The sequence below is a fragment of the Mesoplodon mirus genome (assembly GCF_964341445.2).
Source record: "Mesoplodon mirus genome assembly, chromosome: 17".
Taxonomy (NCBI): domain Eukaryota; kingdom Metazoa; phylum Chordata; class Mammalia; order Artiodactyla; family Ziphiidae; genus Mesoplodon; species Mesoplodon mirus.
This window is the reverse complement of record NC_138993.1, coordinates 21,231,493-21,247,995: the sequence shown is the minus strand read 5'-3', so window position 1 is coordinate 21,247,995 and position 16,503 is coordinate 21,231,493. Positions and strand designations below refer to the sequence as shown.

General features: G+C 42.2%; 1 protein-coding gene across 3 annotated transcripts in view; it reads left to right on the top strand.

Moving 5' to 3' along the window:
* SLC25A30 (solute carrier family 25 member 30) overlaps positions 1-12,073 on the top strand; it is a 28,439-nt gene extending 16,366 nt beyond the window's left edge. For all 3 annotated transcript variants that reach the window (XM_082602495.1, XM_082602496.1, XM_082602497.1), the window contains exons 4-10: positions 1,887-1,981; positions 3,101-3,186; positions 4,946-5,041; positions 5,941-6,065; positions 7,356-7,494; positions 8,874-8,954; positions 9,899-12,073. In XM_082602495.1, coding sequence (XP_082458621.1) covers positions 1,887-1,981; positions 3,101-3,186; positions 4,946-5,041; positions 5,941-6,065; positions 7,356-7,494; positions 8,874-8,954; positions 9,899-9,940 — 664 coding nt within the window. In that variant the 3' untranslated portion in view covers positions 9,941-12,073. The remainder of the gene's footprint in view (positions 1-1,886; positions 1,982-3,100; positions 3,187-4,945; positions 5,042-5,940; positions 6,066-7,355; positions 7,495-8,873; positions 8,955-9,898) is intronic.
* The last annotated feature ends 4,430 nt before the right edge of the window (positions 12,074-16,503 follow it).

Sequence of the window (16,503 nt, the reverse complement as noted above, 5' to 3'; positions counted from 1 at the left end):
GAGAAGGAGGTGGGAAGTGTGGCAGGAGAGCCTGCGAGTATGAATGCCACAGGGTGGTTTTGGGGTGGGGAGGGTCCCGGAGGAGGGAGAGGGAGTAAGTGGAACAGGGCCCCCCGGGAGGTGGGAGATGAGCTCCAGAGCAACCCTGGAGGATGCTTACGGAGGCCAGATTTCAGCAGGTGCTTTGTCCTGAGAAAGGAAAGCCCTCCCATTATAATGTGGATGGGCAAATAGAACTCCGTGTTCATGTACATTTTCACTGAGGATAAATATGAGGGGCTGAGCTATCACTTAGGGAACTAATAACTTGCACACATTTAACTGAACACACACACACACACACATGTACATATATTTTATTTTGCTCCACTGTGTGGCTTGTGGGAGCTTAGTTCCCCGACCAGGGATTGAACCTGGGCCCTTGGCATTGAAAGCACCTAGTCCTAACCACTGGACTGCCAGGGAATTCCCAAGAACCCACTTTTTTTTTTTTTTTTACTTTTGTTTTGTTTTAAAATTTTTATTTATTTATTTTTGGCTGTGTTCGGGCTTTCTCCAGTTGTAGCGAGCTGGGGCTACTCTTTTTTTTTTTTTTTTTTTTTGCGATATGCGGGCCTCTCACTGCTGTGGCGTCTCCCGCCACGGAGCACAGACTCCGTATGCGCAGGCTCAGCGGCCATGGCTCATGGGCCCAGCCGCTCTGTGGCATGTGGGATCTTCCCGGATCGGGGCACAAACCCGTGTCCCCTGCATCAGCAGGCGGACTCTCAACCACTGTGCCACCAGGGAAGCCCTCTTTTCTTTTTTTTTTTAAATAACTTTATTTATGTATTTTTGGCTGCGTTGGATCTTCGTTGCTGCGTGCGTGCTTTCTCTACTTGCGGCGAGCGGGGGCTCCTCTTCATGCGGTGCGCAGGCTTCTCATTGCAGTGGCTTCTCTTGTTGTGGAGCATGGGTTCTAGGCATGTGGGCTTCAGTAGTTGTGGCCCACGGGCTCTAGAGTGCAGGCTCAGTAGTTGTGAGGCATGGGCTTTGTTGCTCCGTGGCTTGTGGGATCTTCCTGAAGCAGGGCTCGAACCCGTGTCCCCTGCATTGGCAGGCGGATTCTTAACCACTGCGCCACCAAGGAAGTCCTTGGGGCTACTCTTCATTGCGTTGCGTGGGCTTCTCATTGCAGTGGCTTCTCTTGTTGCAGAGCACGGGCTCTAGGCACGCGGGCTTCAGTAGTTGTGGCACATGGGGTCACTAGTTGTGGCTCGCGGGCTCTGGAGCGCAGGATCAGTAGTTGTGGCGCACGGGGCTTAGTTGCTCCGTGGCGTGTGGGATCTTCCCGGACCAGGGCTCGAACCCGTGTACCTTGCATTGGCAGGCGGATTCTTAACCACTGCGCCACCAGGGAAGTCCCTCTTTATTATTTATTTTGTTTATCTTTGGCTGCGTCGGGTCTTAGTTGAGGCATGCTGGATCTTTCGTTGTGGTGCACGGGCTTCTCTCTAGTTGCGGCGTGCAGGCTCCAGGCCACGTGGGCTCTGTAGTTTGCGGCACACGGGCTCTAGTTGAGGAGCGAGAGCTCAGTGGTTGTGGCACTAGGGCTCTAGTTGAGGTGCGTGAGCTTAGTTGCCCCACAGCCTGTGGGATCTTAGTTGCCCGACCAGAGATCGAACCCACGTCCCCTGCATTGATTGTAAGGCGGATTCTTTACTGCTGGACCACCAGGGAAGTCCTCTACCTATATTTTTGCTGGATTTTAAACTCTTAAGAAATCTGTCTTAGTGTAGTTTGATTGTGGAAGGCAGATACGTGATTGCGTCTCCTATGTGTGCCTTCTAGAGGATTTTAATTGGTTTTTTAGAATTTTTTTGTCCCTTTGTCCGTTGGTTTGGCAGGATTGCTCCTGCGATGTTGCGCCAGGCTTCCTATGGCACCATCAAGATAGGCACCTACCAGAGCTTGAAGCGGTTATTTGTCGAGCGCCCGGAAGGTGAGTGGGGAATTCCACTTGTGGACAGGAGGTGGGTTGTTTGTCTTTTTATTCAAGTGGTTTGGGATCGATTTTCTTATTTGTGTCTTTACTCCTGTGGAGGAGAACTTTGGGTTGGGTGTAAAATCTAAATGAATTGTACTTGCTTATATAAATATGCAAGTCAGATATGAGCTGAACTTAGGGGGGTAACAGAGCAATCTTACAAACATCTTAATGAGTTGTCCATGTTTCCACAATGTCCAGACTAGAGGGTATGTTGTTGTAGTTCTAGCCCACTTAAAATTCTGTACAATCATAGGAATTATCACCTATTTTTCAGGAAAGCGGTGACTACATTTTCTTAGTATTGAGAACTCTGAGTTCTAATATTCTCTTGCTGTTTGATTCTTCGACTTTGCTTTAATCCCTAGAAGTTTCTGTCTTTTTTACAAAGAGATAAGCACTAGTCGCTGTTCTATGAGAGCAGTGAGCCAGGAGCAAAGATGTTTTAAAAGTGCTTCAGTATATTTCAAATTAAATATGTATAATGTGCTTTAAAATTTTATCTCCACCTTATCTCATAGGAGGGTATCTATTATTCTCCTACCAGTTGGTATACGACCTCATCTTAATTACAGTGGTCTGCACTTACACACAGAAGTGAATTATGGTTCACTTCCATGATAATTCACATTCCTTTTTAGGTGTCAAGAAATTTTGCTAAGCAAAATCCCTTCAGCCGGGGCTTCCCTGGTGGCGCAGTGGTTGGGAGTCCGCCTGCTGATGCAGGGGACACGGGTTCGTGCCCCGGTCCGGGAAGATCCCACATGCCGCGGAGCGGCTGGACCCGTGAGCCATGGCCGCTGAGCCTGCACGTCTGGAGCCTGTGCTCCGCAACGGGAGAGGCCACAACAGTGAGAGAGGCCTGCGTACCGAAAAAAAAAAAAAAAAAAAAAAAAAATCCGTTCAGCCAGCAAAATCCCTAATCCTTTGAAAATTACTTGGTTCGTTAAGCATGTATTTCTTTAGTTCCTTAAATGAACGAGCGATGTTTAAGTGAATTACACCTATACATGAGTTACTCATATGAAGAGCCCTGTACGTATGAAGAGGCAAATAATATGTCTTTGTTTGCAGATGAAACCCTTCTGATAAATGTGGTCTGCGGAATTCTCTCTGGAGTCATATCCTCAACCATTGCTAATCCAACTGATGTTCTGAAAGTAAGCAGTGCTATCTATGTCTTACAGGCACACTCTGCATTTTCTTATTGTAATCAACATTCAGATAATGAAAATCTGTGAATATAACATATACTATGTATGTGTGAATCTTTACAGTTCTAGTACCATGAAGACTCAGAAACATGCACTAGGTGGGTTTCCCACTGATACAGATAAGCTCGCAAGTAGGGCCCATTTTTGGAGACTTTGGAGGTTTTGGTGATTAACCAGAAAAAAGAAAATTAGGCTTAGATGTATTTGAATTTCATTTTTCATTGAAAATCTCCCTTGTTTTTATTGGTTCATTAAAATAGATGGGCTGTTGGGAATTCCCCGTTGGTCCAGTGGTTAGGACTTGGCGCTTTCACTGCTGAGGGTGCGGGTTCAGTCCCTGGTCGGGGAACTAAGATCTCGAAAGCCACACGACGCAGCCAAAAAATAAAAAATAAAATAAAATAGATGGACTGCAAGTTTTACAGCAGTCTAGGCAGCTTGTTGATGACCGTTTCTGAAGACGTTACGTTTTCCTCTAATTTGATTTCAGGAAATAGTAATAAAAATATTTACATAACTACAATTAGACATAACTCATTAGATGACCTTATCAACAATACCAGGGATACAGCCTCCTTAAATCCTTTTTGTAATAAGGCAAGGGACTAACTAATTAAAGAAAATCAAAATTAGGTGTGAGTTATTGGTCACACCCTCTCAAGATATTCCTGTTCCCCCATTACTTAAGCAGCATTCACTGTGCTTCTACCCTGCACCAGTTGGTGTACTATATGCTTAGAATCCAAAAATGAGTCAGGCAAAGACCCCGCCTTCAGCTTTCAATCTAATAGGAGATTCCGACAACATCAGAATTGCATGCAGCAGGCCGTTCGGTGCACTACAGTTACACACGGTGTGAATAGAAGTACCAGGCCCTTTTGCCCTGAGTTTACCCTGTACTGGGGTAAGATTGCTAGAGAAAAATATCCACACTCCTGTTAACCTCTGAAATGTATATCAGGGCTATGGAAAGGCAGTTCCTGCATTTTCTTTTCTCATGTTAGCCTGGCAATAACAGTTCCCTTTAGAATTAGAGGGTAATGCATGTGCTCCCTAAACCAAAATAAGGTACCAGTTTTTTAGTGAGAAGAAGTCCCTTTTTATTCTTAAAAATGCAGAGCTACATCAAACATTTTTATGTTGGAATATTGGTCACGTGAATTCCATGGCGGTTGTAAAGTTCACTTGTAAGTTCCCGTGTAACAGAGTGTGACGGACATCACATGGCCATCCTTTGGCCAGCACGTCTGCGTACCTTGGGGTTTGGCTGGTTGGAAATAATAGGGCTTGGAGTAACTCGTTTAAGAAATGTGCTTGCCAGTGCTTGGTGCTGCCAGGTACACTGGATACTCATTAATTATGTTAAATCTTCAGAATTAACCATGATATTCTCTCCTTCCTACTTAGTAACCTAGAGGGAGATATGCCATTTTCTTTCCTTTTCAAAAGACTATTTAAAAAAATTTCTTTTTGACACTTAATGAGCTGCTGTATGCAAGACTGGCCTCTACTAGATGCTTTTTCTTGACTCTAAAGTGCCTAAGAACCAATCCTGATAAATTTAAACTAGCATTGTAGTAATATTTATATTACAGTTTTTTTCTTTTAATGGTTATTAAACAACAAATTGAATAATTTTTTTTTTAAGTCTACATTTAGGGAGAAACATGCTAGTTTCTTTCTCACGTTAGTCTTTAATTTCTAGATTCGGATGCAAGCACAAAATAGCACCCTTCAAGGAGGAATGATAGGCAACTTCATTCACATTTACCAGCAAGAGGGAACAAGAGGACTTTGGAAGGTAAGCTTGAAAAACAGACCCAACTAACTTAGTTCTTCCCTTTTTTTTTTTTTTTGCGGTACGCGGGCCTCTCACTGTTGTGGCCTCTCCCGTTGCGGAGCACAGGCTCCGGACGTGCAGACTCAGCAGCCATGGCTCATGGGCCCAGCCGCTCCGCAGCATGTGGGATCCTCCCCGGCCGGGGCACGAACCCGTGTCCCCTGCATCGGCAGGCGGACTCTCAACCACTGCGCCACCAGGGAAGCCCAGTTCTTCCCATTTTTAAAAAAAATTATTTTTCCTATTTTTATTATTTAATCCAAATGGTATAATGGAGTAAAGGAAGAAGGATGACATCTGCCCTTGAAGGTCTTCTTCCTTAATTTCCTTAATCTGTAAAATGAAAATGTCATGATTTTACATAAGGAGTATGTCGTGATTTTAAAGTACCTTTTGAAAAATTCATATATAAGAAATTCTGTGAGGGTTGAATACTTTTTTTGTTTGCTTTTTTTCCCCCTAAGTTCTTATGGAGAAGAGGTTATAGTTACATTGGACTTTTTGATCTGTATGGTTTCATGGCTCTTAAGTGAAGACTGTTAGGCAAGCGCCGGTATGGAATGCTATTTCCCAGTGTTCTAGGGACTGTCATCTCATAGATCAGATCTTAAAGGTCGTCCAGTCCGATCCTCTCCATACATATAAGGAAACCGGAAGCTCTGAGAGGTGACTCGTCCCGGTCCAGGTCGTACAGTTAGTGCCAGAATCAGAATTAGACTTTGGGGCTTCTGACTTCTTACCGTCTGGATTTTTCTACTCTTTCACTCTACATTGCTACCTACCAGCAGGAAAACGTAAACATTGGCCGTAGTTTGTAGGGGAGAGATATCTGACTTGTTATTCTTGATATTTTTACCCAGGGCGTGTCCCTTACTGCTCAGAGGGCCGCTGTTGTTGTCGGTGTGGAGCTGCCGGTCTACGACCTCACCAAGAAGCATCTGATTCTCTCGGGCTTGATGGGAGACACTGTGTATACCCATTTCCTGTATGTTTATAGATTTTAAAAAAATTAATATTTTAGGTATGCATGAGCTTAGGGTAGAAATTTGCTGCAAATTTATAGACATTTTAAAGAAAGTTAATCATAAAAGTATTATATTCTCATATTTGAAAAATTATGATACGGAAGTAAACCAGGAAAAAGGATGTCCTTACCCCTTTACCTAGGTAGCCATTGTTAACTGTTTGATGTGTACCTTCAGGTGTTTTCTATGCATATGCAAATATGTCTACAAAAATTACATGTGCTTTATTATACAGCTGCGATCATGCTTGGCATTCTCTTGCTTGCTTTTTATTTTTATAATTTTTCTGATTTATTGAGGTATAATTGGCAAGTAGAATTGTAAGATACTTCAAGTGCACAATACGGTTAGATACACGTATGCATTATGAAATGATTACCCTCATCGAGTTAATTAACACATCCATCATTTTATGTCTGTGTGAAAACATTTAAATTCTACTCTTGTAGCAAATTTAAATTATATACACTACTGTGTTGTCACCCATAACCACCATGTTATACATTAGATCCTCAGACCTTATTCATCTCATAACTGAAATTTTTGTACGCTTTTGCCAACTTCTTCCCAACCCCAAGCTCTGGCAACCACTTTTTTGACTCTCTGTTTCTATAACATTTGGCAGTTTTGGAGTCTCTTCTGATTCTTATGTGCTAATGACATCTACTGGGTGGAGGCCAGCGAGCTGCTAAACATCTTACAATGCACAGGACAGACATCCACAACAAAGAATTCTCTGTTCCAAAATGTTAGTAGTGATGAAGTTGTGAAACCCTACTCTGACTTAGTTGATACCAGGGCCGGTCTATGGTAGTCTTGTGACTGAAAGTTTAGTAGAACCCAGGGCCCTGGTGGGCATCACATTACAGTGAGGAAATCTTTTTCTCTGATCTCTAAGAGCAACGTAGTTATGAGATGGCTAAAATTACTCTGATGCCTATTTGTAGGTGAATAGATAGAAAAAATAGATCATCCTTGGAGGACGCTCCTTCCTGTTTCTATGATTCGTTGACATTCCAGAACCTCAAAAGTATTCTTAGCCGAGGCTAGAATTTATAAGCCTGTAAACAATGCTGGTGTTTAAGAAGTCTGTGCAGCTCTTTAGATACGGGCCTCATTCTCATATATTCCATCTTGTAACCTGTTACTTTAACCTAGTTTGGGAGGAGGCTGTTTCCTGCCCTTGATAGTAGGGGCTGCAGCTCAGGGGTATTAAACTTTTTATTTTTCAAATGGTCTCTTCTTTATAGCTCAAGCTTCACCTGTGGGCTGGCGGGGGCCCTGGCCTCAAACCCTGTCGATGTGGTGAGAACACGTATGATGAATCAGAGAGTCCTTCAAGATGGCAGATGCCCTGGCTACACAGGTTCCCTGGATTGCTTGTTACAGGTGAGCGGGGTTGTCCATCTGTACACTGTTGTGAATGCCTTTCGTGGCTCATTGGCTTCCATGTTGCCTTCTGAAGAGTTTCTTTTCAGGATTTAAAAACGCAAGGGTTTAGAGCCTGACGAACCTGTGATTCTGTCATTTGTAATCGTGTGACTTCGGTCAAGGTACAGACTCTGTACACCTCGGTTTCCTCACAAGTGAAATGGGACAATAAATAATAGCACCTACGTCACAGGATTATTATAAAAATCATTGAGATCATACCTACAAAATAGTTAGCACAGTGCCTGGAATAATGTTATGTAGAAACATATACATTTATAATAATAAGTATAGACATAATAATAAAACCTTGTTAGTATAATAATAAGGGACACTGGTGAAGTAAGCACATTTATTTAAGTTAGTCTTCAACATTCTAGTGGATTGCTTCAATCCGTGAAACAGCCCCCCAAATATATATTTGTATTTATATTTATTTTATTTATATTTATTTAACCAAAGGAGTATCTAAATTTTGAGGGCTGATGTAACTAAGATGAGTGATGCTCTAAAGTCTTGAGATGGTGCAGAGTTTCTGCCACACAGGGGCTAATTTTTTAAATACAAAATCTAAATGAATATTTAGAAATGAAAGTTCATTTTTCTTATATCTCTGCTCTGCTGTGAAGTGTGAGAAAATAGTCATATTTCCTGTGATTGTAGTAGAACTGTGTCTCCTTCCAGAATATATCACCTTCCTGTTGAGTCAGACTGGAATGAACATCCTTCATTCAGACAGCTCTCAAAGGAACACATGAATCTTACCTAAACTCTCAGTTTAAATAATTGGGCCTACAGTTCCTGAGTAGATGAAAGTTTGTGACTGTCTCCCCTGCTGGGTTGCCAGCAGCCAACGATGAGGGACCACTTCTGTGGTTGCTGTTTACCGGCATGATGCTGGCACATCCCTAGCCTTCAAATACTGCTTTGATGAAGCAAAGATACTTAATGTTATCTATCCAACCACATGAAACGGTGGTACTCTGAATTATGTCTTTACTACCCTTGCCTCCTGTTTTTATTTCTGACCTGCTGTAAGCCCACATGGCAAGGAGGCAGAGGACTCTAGTTGGAATTAAATCTCATCTCTTATTCATCCAACTGCTGTTTGCTTTGGGTGTGGGATAGTTTGGTACAGAGCCTTAGTCTTCACCTATGCAGAAACCTTTAAAGAACGAAAAGAGGCAGAGGGCAATGATTTCTTAGATAGTCCTTCCAGATAGAATTTTGTTTTTAAGAAAAATATATCAGTTCAGTCTGGCTACTAATTATTAATGCATATTTGACATAATTGGATAGTCGGACGTTAACTTTTTTTTCCCCCTCCCTTATAACAGACATGGAAGAATGAAGGGTTTTTTGCTCTATATAAAGGGTTTTGGCCAAATTGGTTGAGACTTGGTCCTTGGAATATTATTGTATCCTTTTCTGTTGCAGTAGATCTGAAAAAAGATACAGCTGAAGAATGTTGTTTATATAAACTGTCATGTTATTAATTATAATTTAGAAGTAGGTTCTTATTCTGTTAAGTTCCTCTGATTCAAGAAATAACTATTCAGTTTCTTTTTCAGGAGGTATAAAGTCTCTGCTAGGCACCGTGAAGCTTGGTTTAATGGTGGTGTGATTGAAAGGCAATGGTAGCAATAAAAACTTTTCTTTAGACTCTGCTCTAGGAGCTGAAGAGTGTTTATGATTTCAGAGAGAGGGAGAGACAAGGATTTATTTATTTGTTTATTTTTTCAATCCCTAGCCACCCTTGGGAAGGATGTGGTTTGGCAGCCATGTTCTAGAGTGCTTATTTCAGAGAGTGCCTAAGGATAGAGAGGCATTAGCTCCAGAATTATTCGGCTGATTAGCACTTTTCCCTCTATGCCAAAGTGGGAGGCAGGAAGGAAGAGACAGTTTGTTAGAAATGAAAGGACAGAATTATAAAGCACGGGATGTCAGTTTGCACCATCCTTGTTTATCTGCGCCTCCCTCCCAGGCAAGCTTGCCTACCAGCAGCCCTGGAGGAGAGCTCCCCGGGGTTGCTCTCTTGCTCTTTCTCACAGAATTTACTGTTCTGTGAAGTCTTGCCAAAAGTCAGAAAAGCTAGCAGTGTGGATGTAATCTTAGAGGCTTTTGGAGGTGATGCAGGGGATTTATGTGTCTCAGTTGTGGTCTGTCTCTTCCAAGCTGACCTTGGGAAGGTTAATGGGGAGATCTCTTGGGGTGGTTGAGGGTGGAGCCCCTCACGTTTAATCATGTCCACGGCATGTGATCTGCCCAGAAATATCTGTTAGGAGATGTGCTATTTGTGGGTCTCTTTTGATGCGTTAGGGTTAAGATGGCATAAAATGTCAGCCTTAACTAATACCTGCAGTTCTTTGTGACATATGAGCAGTTGAAGAAATTGGATTTGTGACAAGACTGCATGAGACATCCCGCTGAAAATGCTCACGTCTGGAATAGCGAAGCTTCCTGTCTTTCCCACTGCTTCTCACTGCTTGGCCCGCCACAGATTCTGAGGTGTGAGCAACAGGTGAAGACTGGGTTAGCTCAGATTGCTGTGTCCTGGCATCGGACGCTCTGCACCAAATGTTTAATGGCATAGACTGTAACATCCAAACACTAGTCCTTACCATTCAAGTGCCCTTCGACATCAAAGGTAACATGAAATGCATGTTTCTTGCTAAAGAAAACTTGCATGAAGATCAGGAACTGCGGACTGATTTCCCTCAGGGGAGAATAACTCCTGATGCATCTCAGCTCATAGCTGAGACTCCCAGACTGTTCGAAAGAAGCTCTTCGGAACCGTGGAATGAATAGAGCCTCCAAGAGGGTGGTATTGTTCCTGAACTTCTGGGGGGGCTTTGGCTTCCTGTCTGCTGAAGAAATTCACACATGGAGACCTGGTATACCCCAGGTATAAACAGTGCAGGATATAGATCCCTGGAATATTGCACTGCTTTCTAATTTCCAATTTTGGCAGGATCTTTCACTTATAATAAGTGATTTTTAAGCCTTTGACCACTCGACCTTTGTGAGGAATTGTTACAAAGCATTAATACCTAAACTCATGATGGTGTGATAGGTTGGCTTGGAAGGTGGCAAAGTCTGTGCTGGTGGGAAGTGTTTTTAAGCTACTTGGGTTCTGTCTTAAGTAATGTTTGTAATTTGCTCTGTGATTTTAGCAAAGTTTCTATTTCCCAATCTGTAAAATGGGGATAATAACATCTATTGATATTGACGGTCAGGTGAAGAAGATAGTAGCTGCTACTACTTGACTTGTAGGATTAGTTTGTTTACATCATGCTGTCATACAGCCATCATCCCAGAATAAATGGTCCATGTGTATGGAAGAGAGTTGTTTTATCATGGGCTTCTCCTGAGTGAGATCCTTTGTTAAAAAGCCTTGTGAAAGAAAGAGGTTAAGGTTTTATTAAGTTTTCCGTAGCAAAATGTTGCAAGTGAATCAAAGAGTTGATTTTTCCAGATTTCCCGCGTTTTACTTTAGTTCTGGTCACATTTGTCAAAATACTTCCTTTCTTGGACTTCCTAATCAGTTTGGAATGAAAATATTTGCTTGAAATTCGAAAGGCGATTTTTTGTGTGTGTGCCTGTTTATCTGGAGTCTGATAAGAGGTATATAATGTCTTCCTTCTTTTCTTCTAAAGACAGGATATCATTCTTCTTTTTCATCTTCATCTTATTCTTTTCAAAATAAAAAGTGATTCTCAGAGCCCCACGACCTTTACGCTTCTAGATGATAGCCCCAGGAAAGGGACGATATTGAATATTTACTTGGGTACCTTCGGTTTTACTCTTTGAGATTAACATTAAATACATACTCACTGTGGCCTCCAGGACAGACACCTCTGCAGTATATGCAGGTTCCCAGTCGGTCCAGCCCCTGGGCTGCTTCCTCCCTTGAAGCAGAATGGAAGGCACGCATGTTTTTCTTGGAGATTGGGCAGTTTTGCTCCCAGTCACCTTGACCTTGCCTTCTTTGAAAAAGATTTTGTGAAGCAGAATTTTAGTTCCAAAAGTAAGAGCTAAGTCAAGAAAGGAGGAGGTCGGAAGGGCAGGTAGGTGTTGATTGTTTCAAGGCCCAGATGGAAGAAGCCCAGTTCTCCCCGACCAGTTCTGGACATGACTCTGGAGAGCTGAGCCCGTTCAGGCCTCGCCCCTCGGACTGAACCATATCTTCAGAGAGCAGATTATTTTTCTTCTTACTAAAACATTCCATTGATATGGTAAGGGCTTTCTATAGAAAGCCTTTTTCACTTTTGAGTTCCTTGAGTTTAAAGGATGACTTTTTATGAGCCACTCTTTTTTTCATTTTTTTAATGTAGAAAACATGTTAAGTGTACATATAATTCCTAAAACAGTAGAAGCAAGTTCATTTTGAAGACCATGTAAAGATTGAATGTCATGCAATATTCATTATATCAATTTATTCAAAAATGTACATGTTCATACCAGGATGAAAGGAAAGCCAAACCTCACTGTAAAAGGTAAGTGTGGTTTTTTAAAATAAATTTATTAATTTTATTTAGTTTTGGCTGTGTTGAGTCTTCGTTGCAGCACGGGCTTTCTCTAGTTGTGGTGAGCGGGGCCTACTGTTCATTGCGGTGCTCGGGCTTTTCATTGCGGTGGCTTCTCTTGTTGTGGAGCACGGGCTCTAGGTGCGCGGGCTTCAGTAGTTGCGGCACGCGGGCTCAGTAGTTGTGGCACGCAGGCTCTAGAGCTCAGGCTCAGTAGTTGTGGCGCATGGACTTAATTGCTCCATGGCATGTGGGATCTTCCCGGACTAGGGCTCGAACCTGTGTCCCCTGCATTGGCAGGTGGATTTTTTTTTTTTTTCTTTTTCTTTTTCCTTCCTTTTGGCGATACGCGGGCCTCTCACTGCTGTGGCCTCTCCCGTTGCGGAGCACAGGCTCCGGACGCGCAGGCTCAGCGGCCATGGCTCACGGGCCCAGCCTCTCCGCGGCATGTGGGATCTTCCCGGACCGGGGCACGAACCCGTGTCCCCTGCATCGGCAGGCAGACTCTCAACCACTGCGCCACCAGGGAAGCCCTGACAGGCGGATTCTTAACCACTGCACCACCAGGGAAGCCCAGTAAGCATATATTTAAGACGAAAATGTAGTATTTCTTCAGTGCAGATTTATTAAATACCTTATAGAACAGAGTCTTAACTTGTTTTGATTTTTTTTCTGCTTCTTGAAAGAGTAATGCAGTTGTTGAAGCTTCTAACCAAGAAAGAAACTTGAAGAACTGGGAGACTTGGTCGCCTTGTTTCCAGGGCCATGACTACGAGTCGTCCATCCCCTTGGGTATTGCTAAATGTGGCAAAGGGATTTTTAGCTTTGAAACCAAAATGACGAAAGTGGAATTTTTTTGTTTGCTTGTGGATTTGTGTAATCATTGATGCTAAGTGTTGGCTGATTGTTATATAAAAAATGGCTTCTTTTCTCCGTATTTATTCATGTACTAGAAATAGTGTATATTATATAAAGACTATAAAAGTTTTCATAAGCCTTTGTATTTTGAGCTCTTTATAAATTGTTGGAATATGTGGCATAAACTGGTTTCAGTATTTAATAAACTGGAGTAATATATAATAATAAAAAATGCTCCGTGGTTATTTCAGATGAATAGACGTTTAAACAAAGATAAGCCGCAAAGCGTCCAGAAGGCAGGAGTAGAAATAGCATTCGTGAAAGTGGCTATAGACATTTCTCTCTGCTTAGAGAAGTTGTTGGGATCATCTTACTAATTGCCTGGAGACCTGTGTGGCCTCCCAGTCTATGAAACACTCTGCAGCTCAGCAGAGGCCAGTGAATTCGGTTCGTGGGCTTGCTGGGCAAGGCACCTTGGAGATTCAGAACACCAGTGGTATGCCGTCAGTGCCTTGAAATTTCAGGACCCCTCAGTCCTTCTTCTAGCATCTGGTGTTGGCTAGAGGCGGAGCCGGGATCCTTGGTTAACTGTGGGCCAGGCAGAGACACCTGGTTGGTATAAAACAGCCAGTGAATGAAATGGAAACCTGGTTCATTATTTTTTTTATTTGAAAATGTTTTCAAGGTGCCTGTCTTAATATTTGAGTTAAACACAGTGGTCTATTGAAAAAGCAGAATTGGCAAAAAGAGGGAGCCTTAAATGCCTGGAGAACTCATGTCCCACTGGATCAGGGCACCTGTTAGAAGCTCTGGGCATGAAATCCAGGCTACTTTTTTTTTTTTGCAGTTGGGGGGGGGGCATGTTCGGTCTTTGCTGCTGCGCATGGGCTTTCTCTAGTTGCGGTGAGCGGGGACTACTCATCATTGAGGTGCGCGGGCTTCTCATTGTGGTGGCTTCTCTTGTTGCGGAGCATGGGCTCTAGGTGCGTGGGCTTCAGTAGTTGTGGCACGTGGGCTCAGTAGTTGTGGCTCGAGGGCTGTAGAGCGCAGGCTCAGTAGTTGTGGTGCACAGGCTTAGTTGCTCCGCGGCATGTGGGATCTTCCCAGACCAGGGATTGAACCCGTGTCCCCTGCATTGGCAGGCAGATTCTTAACCACTGCACCCCCAGGGAAGTCCCAGGCTATTTAATTTTAAATGGACAGCTGAGAAAATCTGATGTTAAAGTTTTGATAGATTACAAGTATCTCCAGCCTGAGGCAAAGCATGGGAATATAAGACAAAGGCATGGATAAATGTTTCTTGAAAGCTTGATGCGAATCATGTAACCAAGAGCAAAATACTGGAAACTCCCTATGTCTGTATGTCCCTTGCTGAAATAATAATCTATACAATGGCTTATCACATGGCTCATGAGAAGAATGAGTTACGTCTCAGCCTGCTGACCTGGGAAGATGTCCATGATATGCTGTTACGTAGGAAAAAGTTGAGATGCAAACTTCTTGGTATATCACGAACGCATCTCTTAGGGAAAAAAAAGCATAAACTTATGTAAGGAGGGAATGGATATAAACGTTGTGTATTAGGGTTCTCCAGGGAAAAACAGATCAGTGAGATGAGTGTGTGTGCCCACACGTGATTCATTTTACGGAATAGACTTATGTGATTGTGGAGGCTGGCAAGTCTAAAATCTGTAGGGCAGTTGGGCCAGCAGACTGGAAACTCAGGCAGGTGTTTGTCTTTGTTGTTTTTTGGGCCGTGCCGCATGGCTGGTAGGATTTTAGTTCCCCCCGCAACCAGGGAGCGAACCCAGACCACGGTAGTGAAAGCGCCGAGTCCTGACCACTGGACCGCCAGGGAATTTCATCTGTTTTAGTCTTGAGTCAGAATTCCTTCTCTGGGAAATCAGTTTTTCCCTCCTAGGATCTTTAACTGATTGAATGAGGCACACCCATATTATGGAGTGTAATCTTAAAGTCAGCTGATGGTAGATGTTATTCAGGGCTACCAATACCTTCATGGCAACACCTAGACTAGTGTTTGCCATACAACTGAGCACTGTGGTCGGTCAGATTGACACAAAATTTTGCCATCACAGGGTAGAAAATTATTAATATTTTCTTTATGCATAATTGTATTGGTCGGTTTGAAAACTGATATTCTGCTGTTGAAAACAAAATCTTAAAAAGGACTAGCTTGGAATATAGATGTCCAAGTTACATCTAAGTGAAGGGAATTGCGGGAAAGTGAGAGTTGCAGTATATATAATATTCTACTTATATTTTAACGATATTGTGTTTCTAAAAGTGTATGTCTGTCAAACATAAAATTGAGCTGAAAGTTTAAATGGGAAACTTTTGCTGTTTATTTCAGTTTTTAACTACTTCTTTAGTTACTCAATGAACTTAATACTTCTATAATTAAAAAGTTTTTAAACTTTTTTTTTTTTTGACAGTGAGGGGAAACCTGTAGAAGAGTGTATCATGTGGAATACATACTTAGCCTCTGAACTCCTGGGGTATTTTATATAATTATTAGTCTCCCTCTTACATACTGATTTGCAAATTATACTCGTTTTCATTGCATCATATGGTAGAGTGACAACTACATTTTCATTTAAGAGGTTTTGCTTCATCAATTATAATCTTGCAAATATATTTCTGAAACCCCCCACAATTCTTTACGGAAAGAGAAGCTGACTAAATATAAGCTATTACCTCTCTCCACTGAATGTATGTGTGAGAGTTCCGATGATTCTAGACTTAAAAGGAGTCTGCATCTTACAGTTAATGCCTGGGTTACGAACATCCAAAAACTGCTTTATCTTGAATTGCATCACTATTTAACCTCTTTTTTTGGCCTGTGCGGCATGCGGGATCTTAGTTCCCGGACCAGGGATCGAACCCGTGCCCCCTGCAGTGGAAGTGCGGAGTCCTAACCACTGGACCGCGAGGGAATTCCTTCATCACTTTTTAAATTTGCTGAACTGCTTGGTGCTTTTTTAGCATAATAATTTGTGCAGAGTAGCTAATACCAAAAATACTTGCTGTGTTAAATGGAAGCAACTTACTAAGATTTGCTCATTACTTCTGGGATTCTTATGTAGTTAATGTTATCTTAAGGTCACCAAGGAGTCTGAGAATTGGGTTGAGAGCACTGCATGTAGTATTTCCTACTGACTGCTTTATTTACCCAGTTTCTTTTATGACACTCAAATCAAAATCTCTGTCAGCTAGTGTTCAGTTCAGGCTGATAACAATTTTTTTTAATTGTAAGATATTCATTTAAAAATTCACCATTTTAACCATTTTTAAGTGTATAGTTTTGTGACATTAAGTGCACCACCATCCATCCCTATAACTTTTCATCTTGTGGGACTGAACTCTATATCCATTAAATAAGAAGTTCCCGTTTTCTCTCCTCCTCCCAGCCCCTGGCAACTCCCATTCTACTTTCAGTCTCTAGGATGTCCTCAGGGTTCATCCACGTTTTAGCATATTGCAGAATTTCCTTTTATTTAAGGCTGAATAATAATTCTGCTATACTTTTTTTTTTAAATGGTAAATGTATTTGTAACTTTGTAGA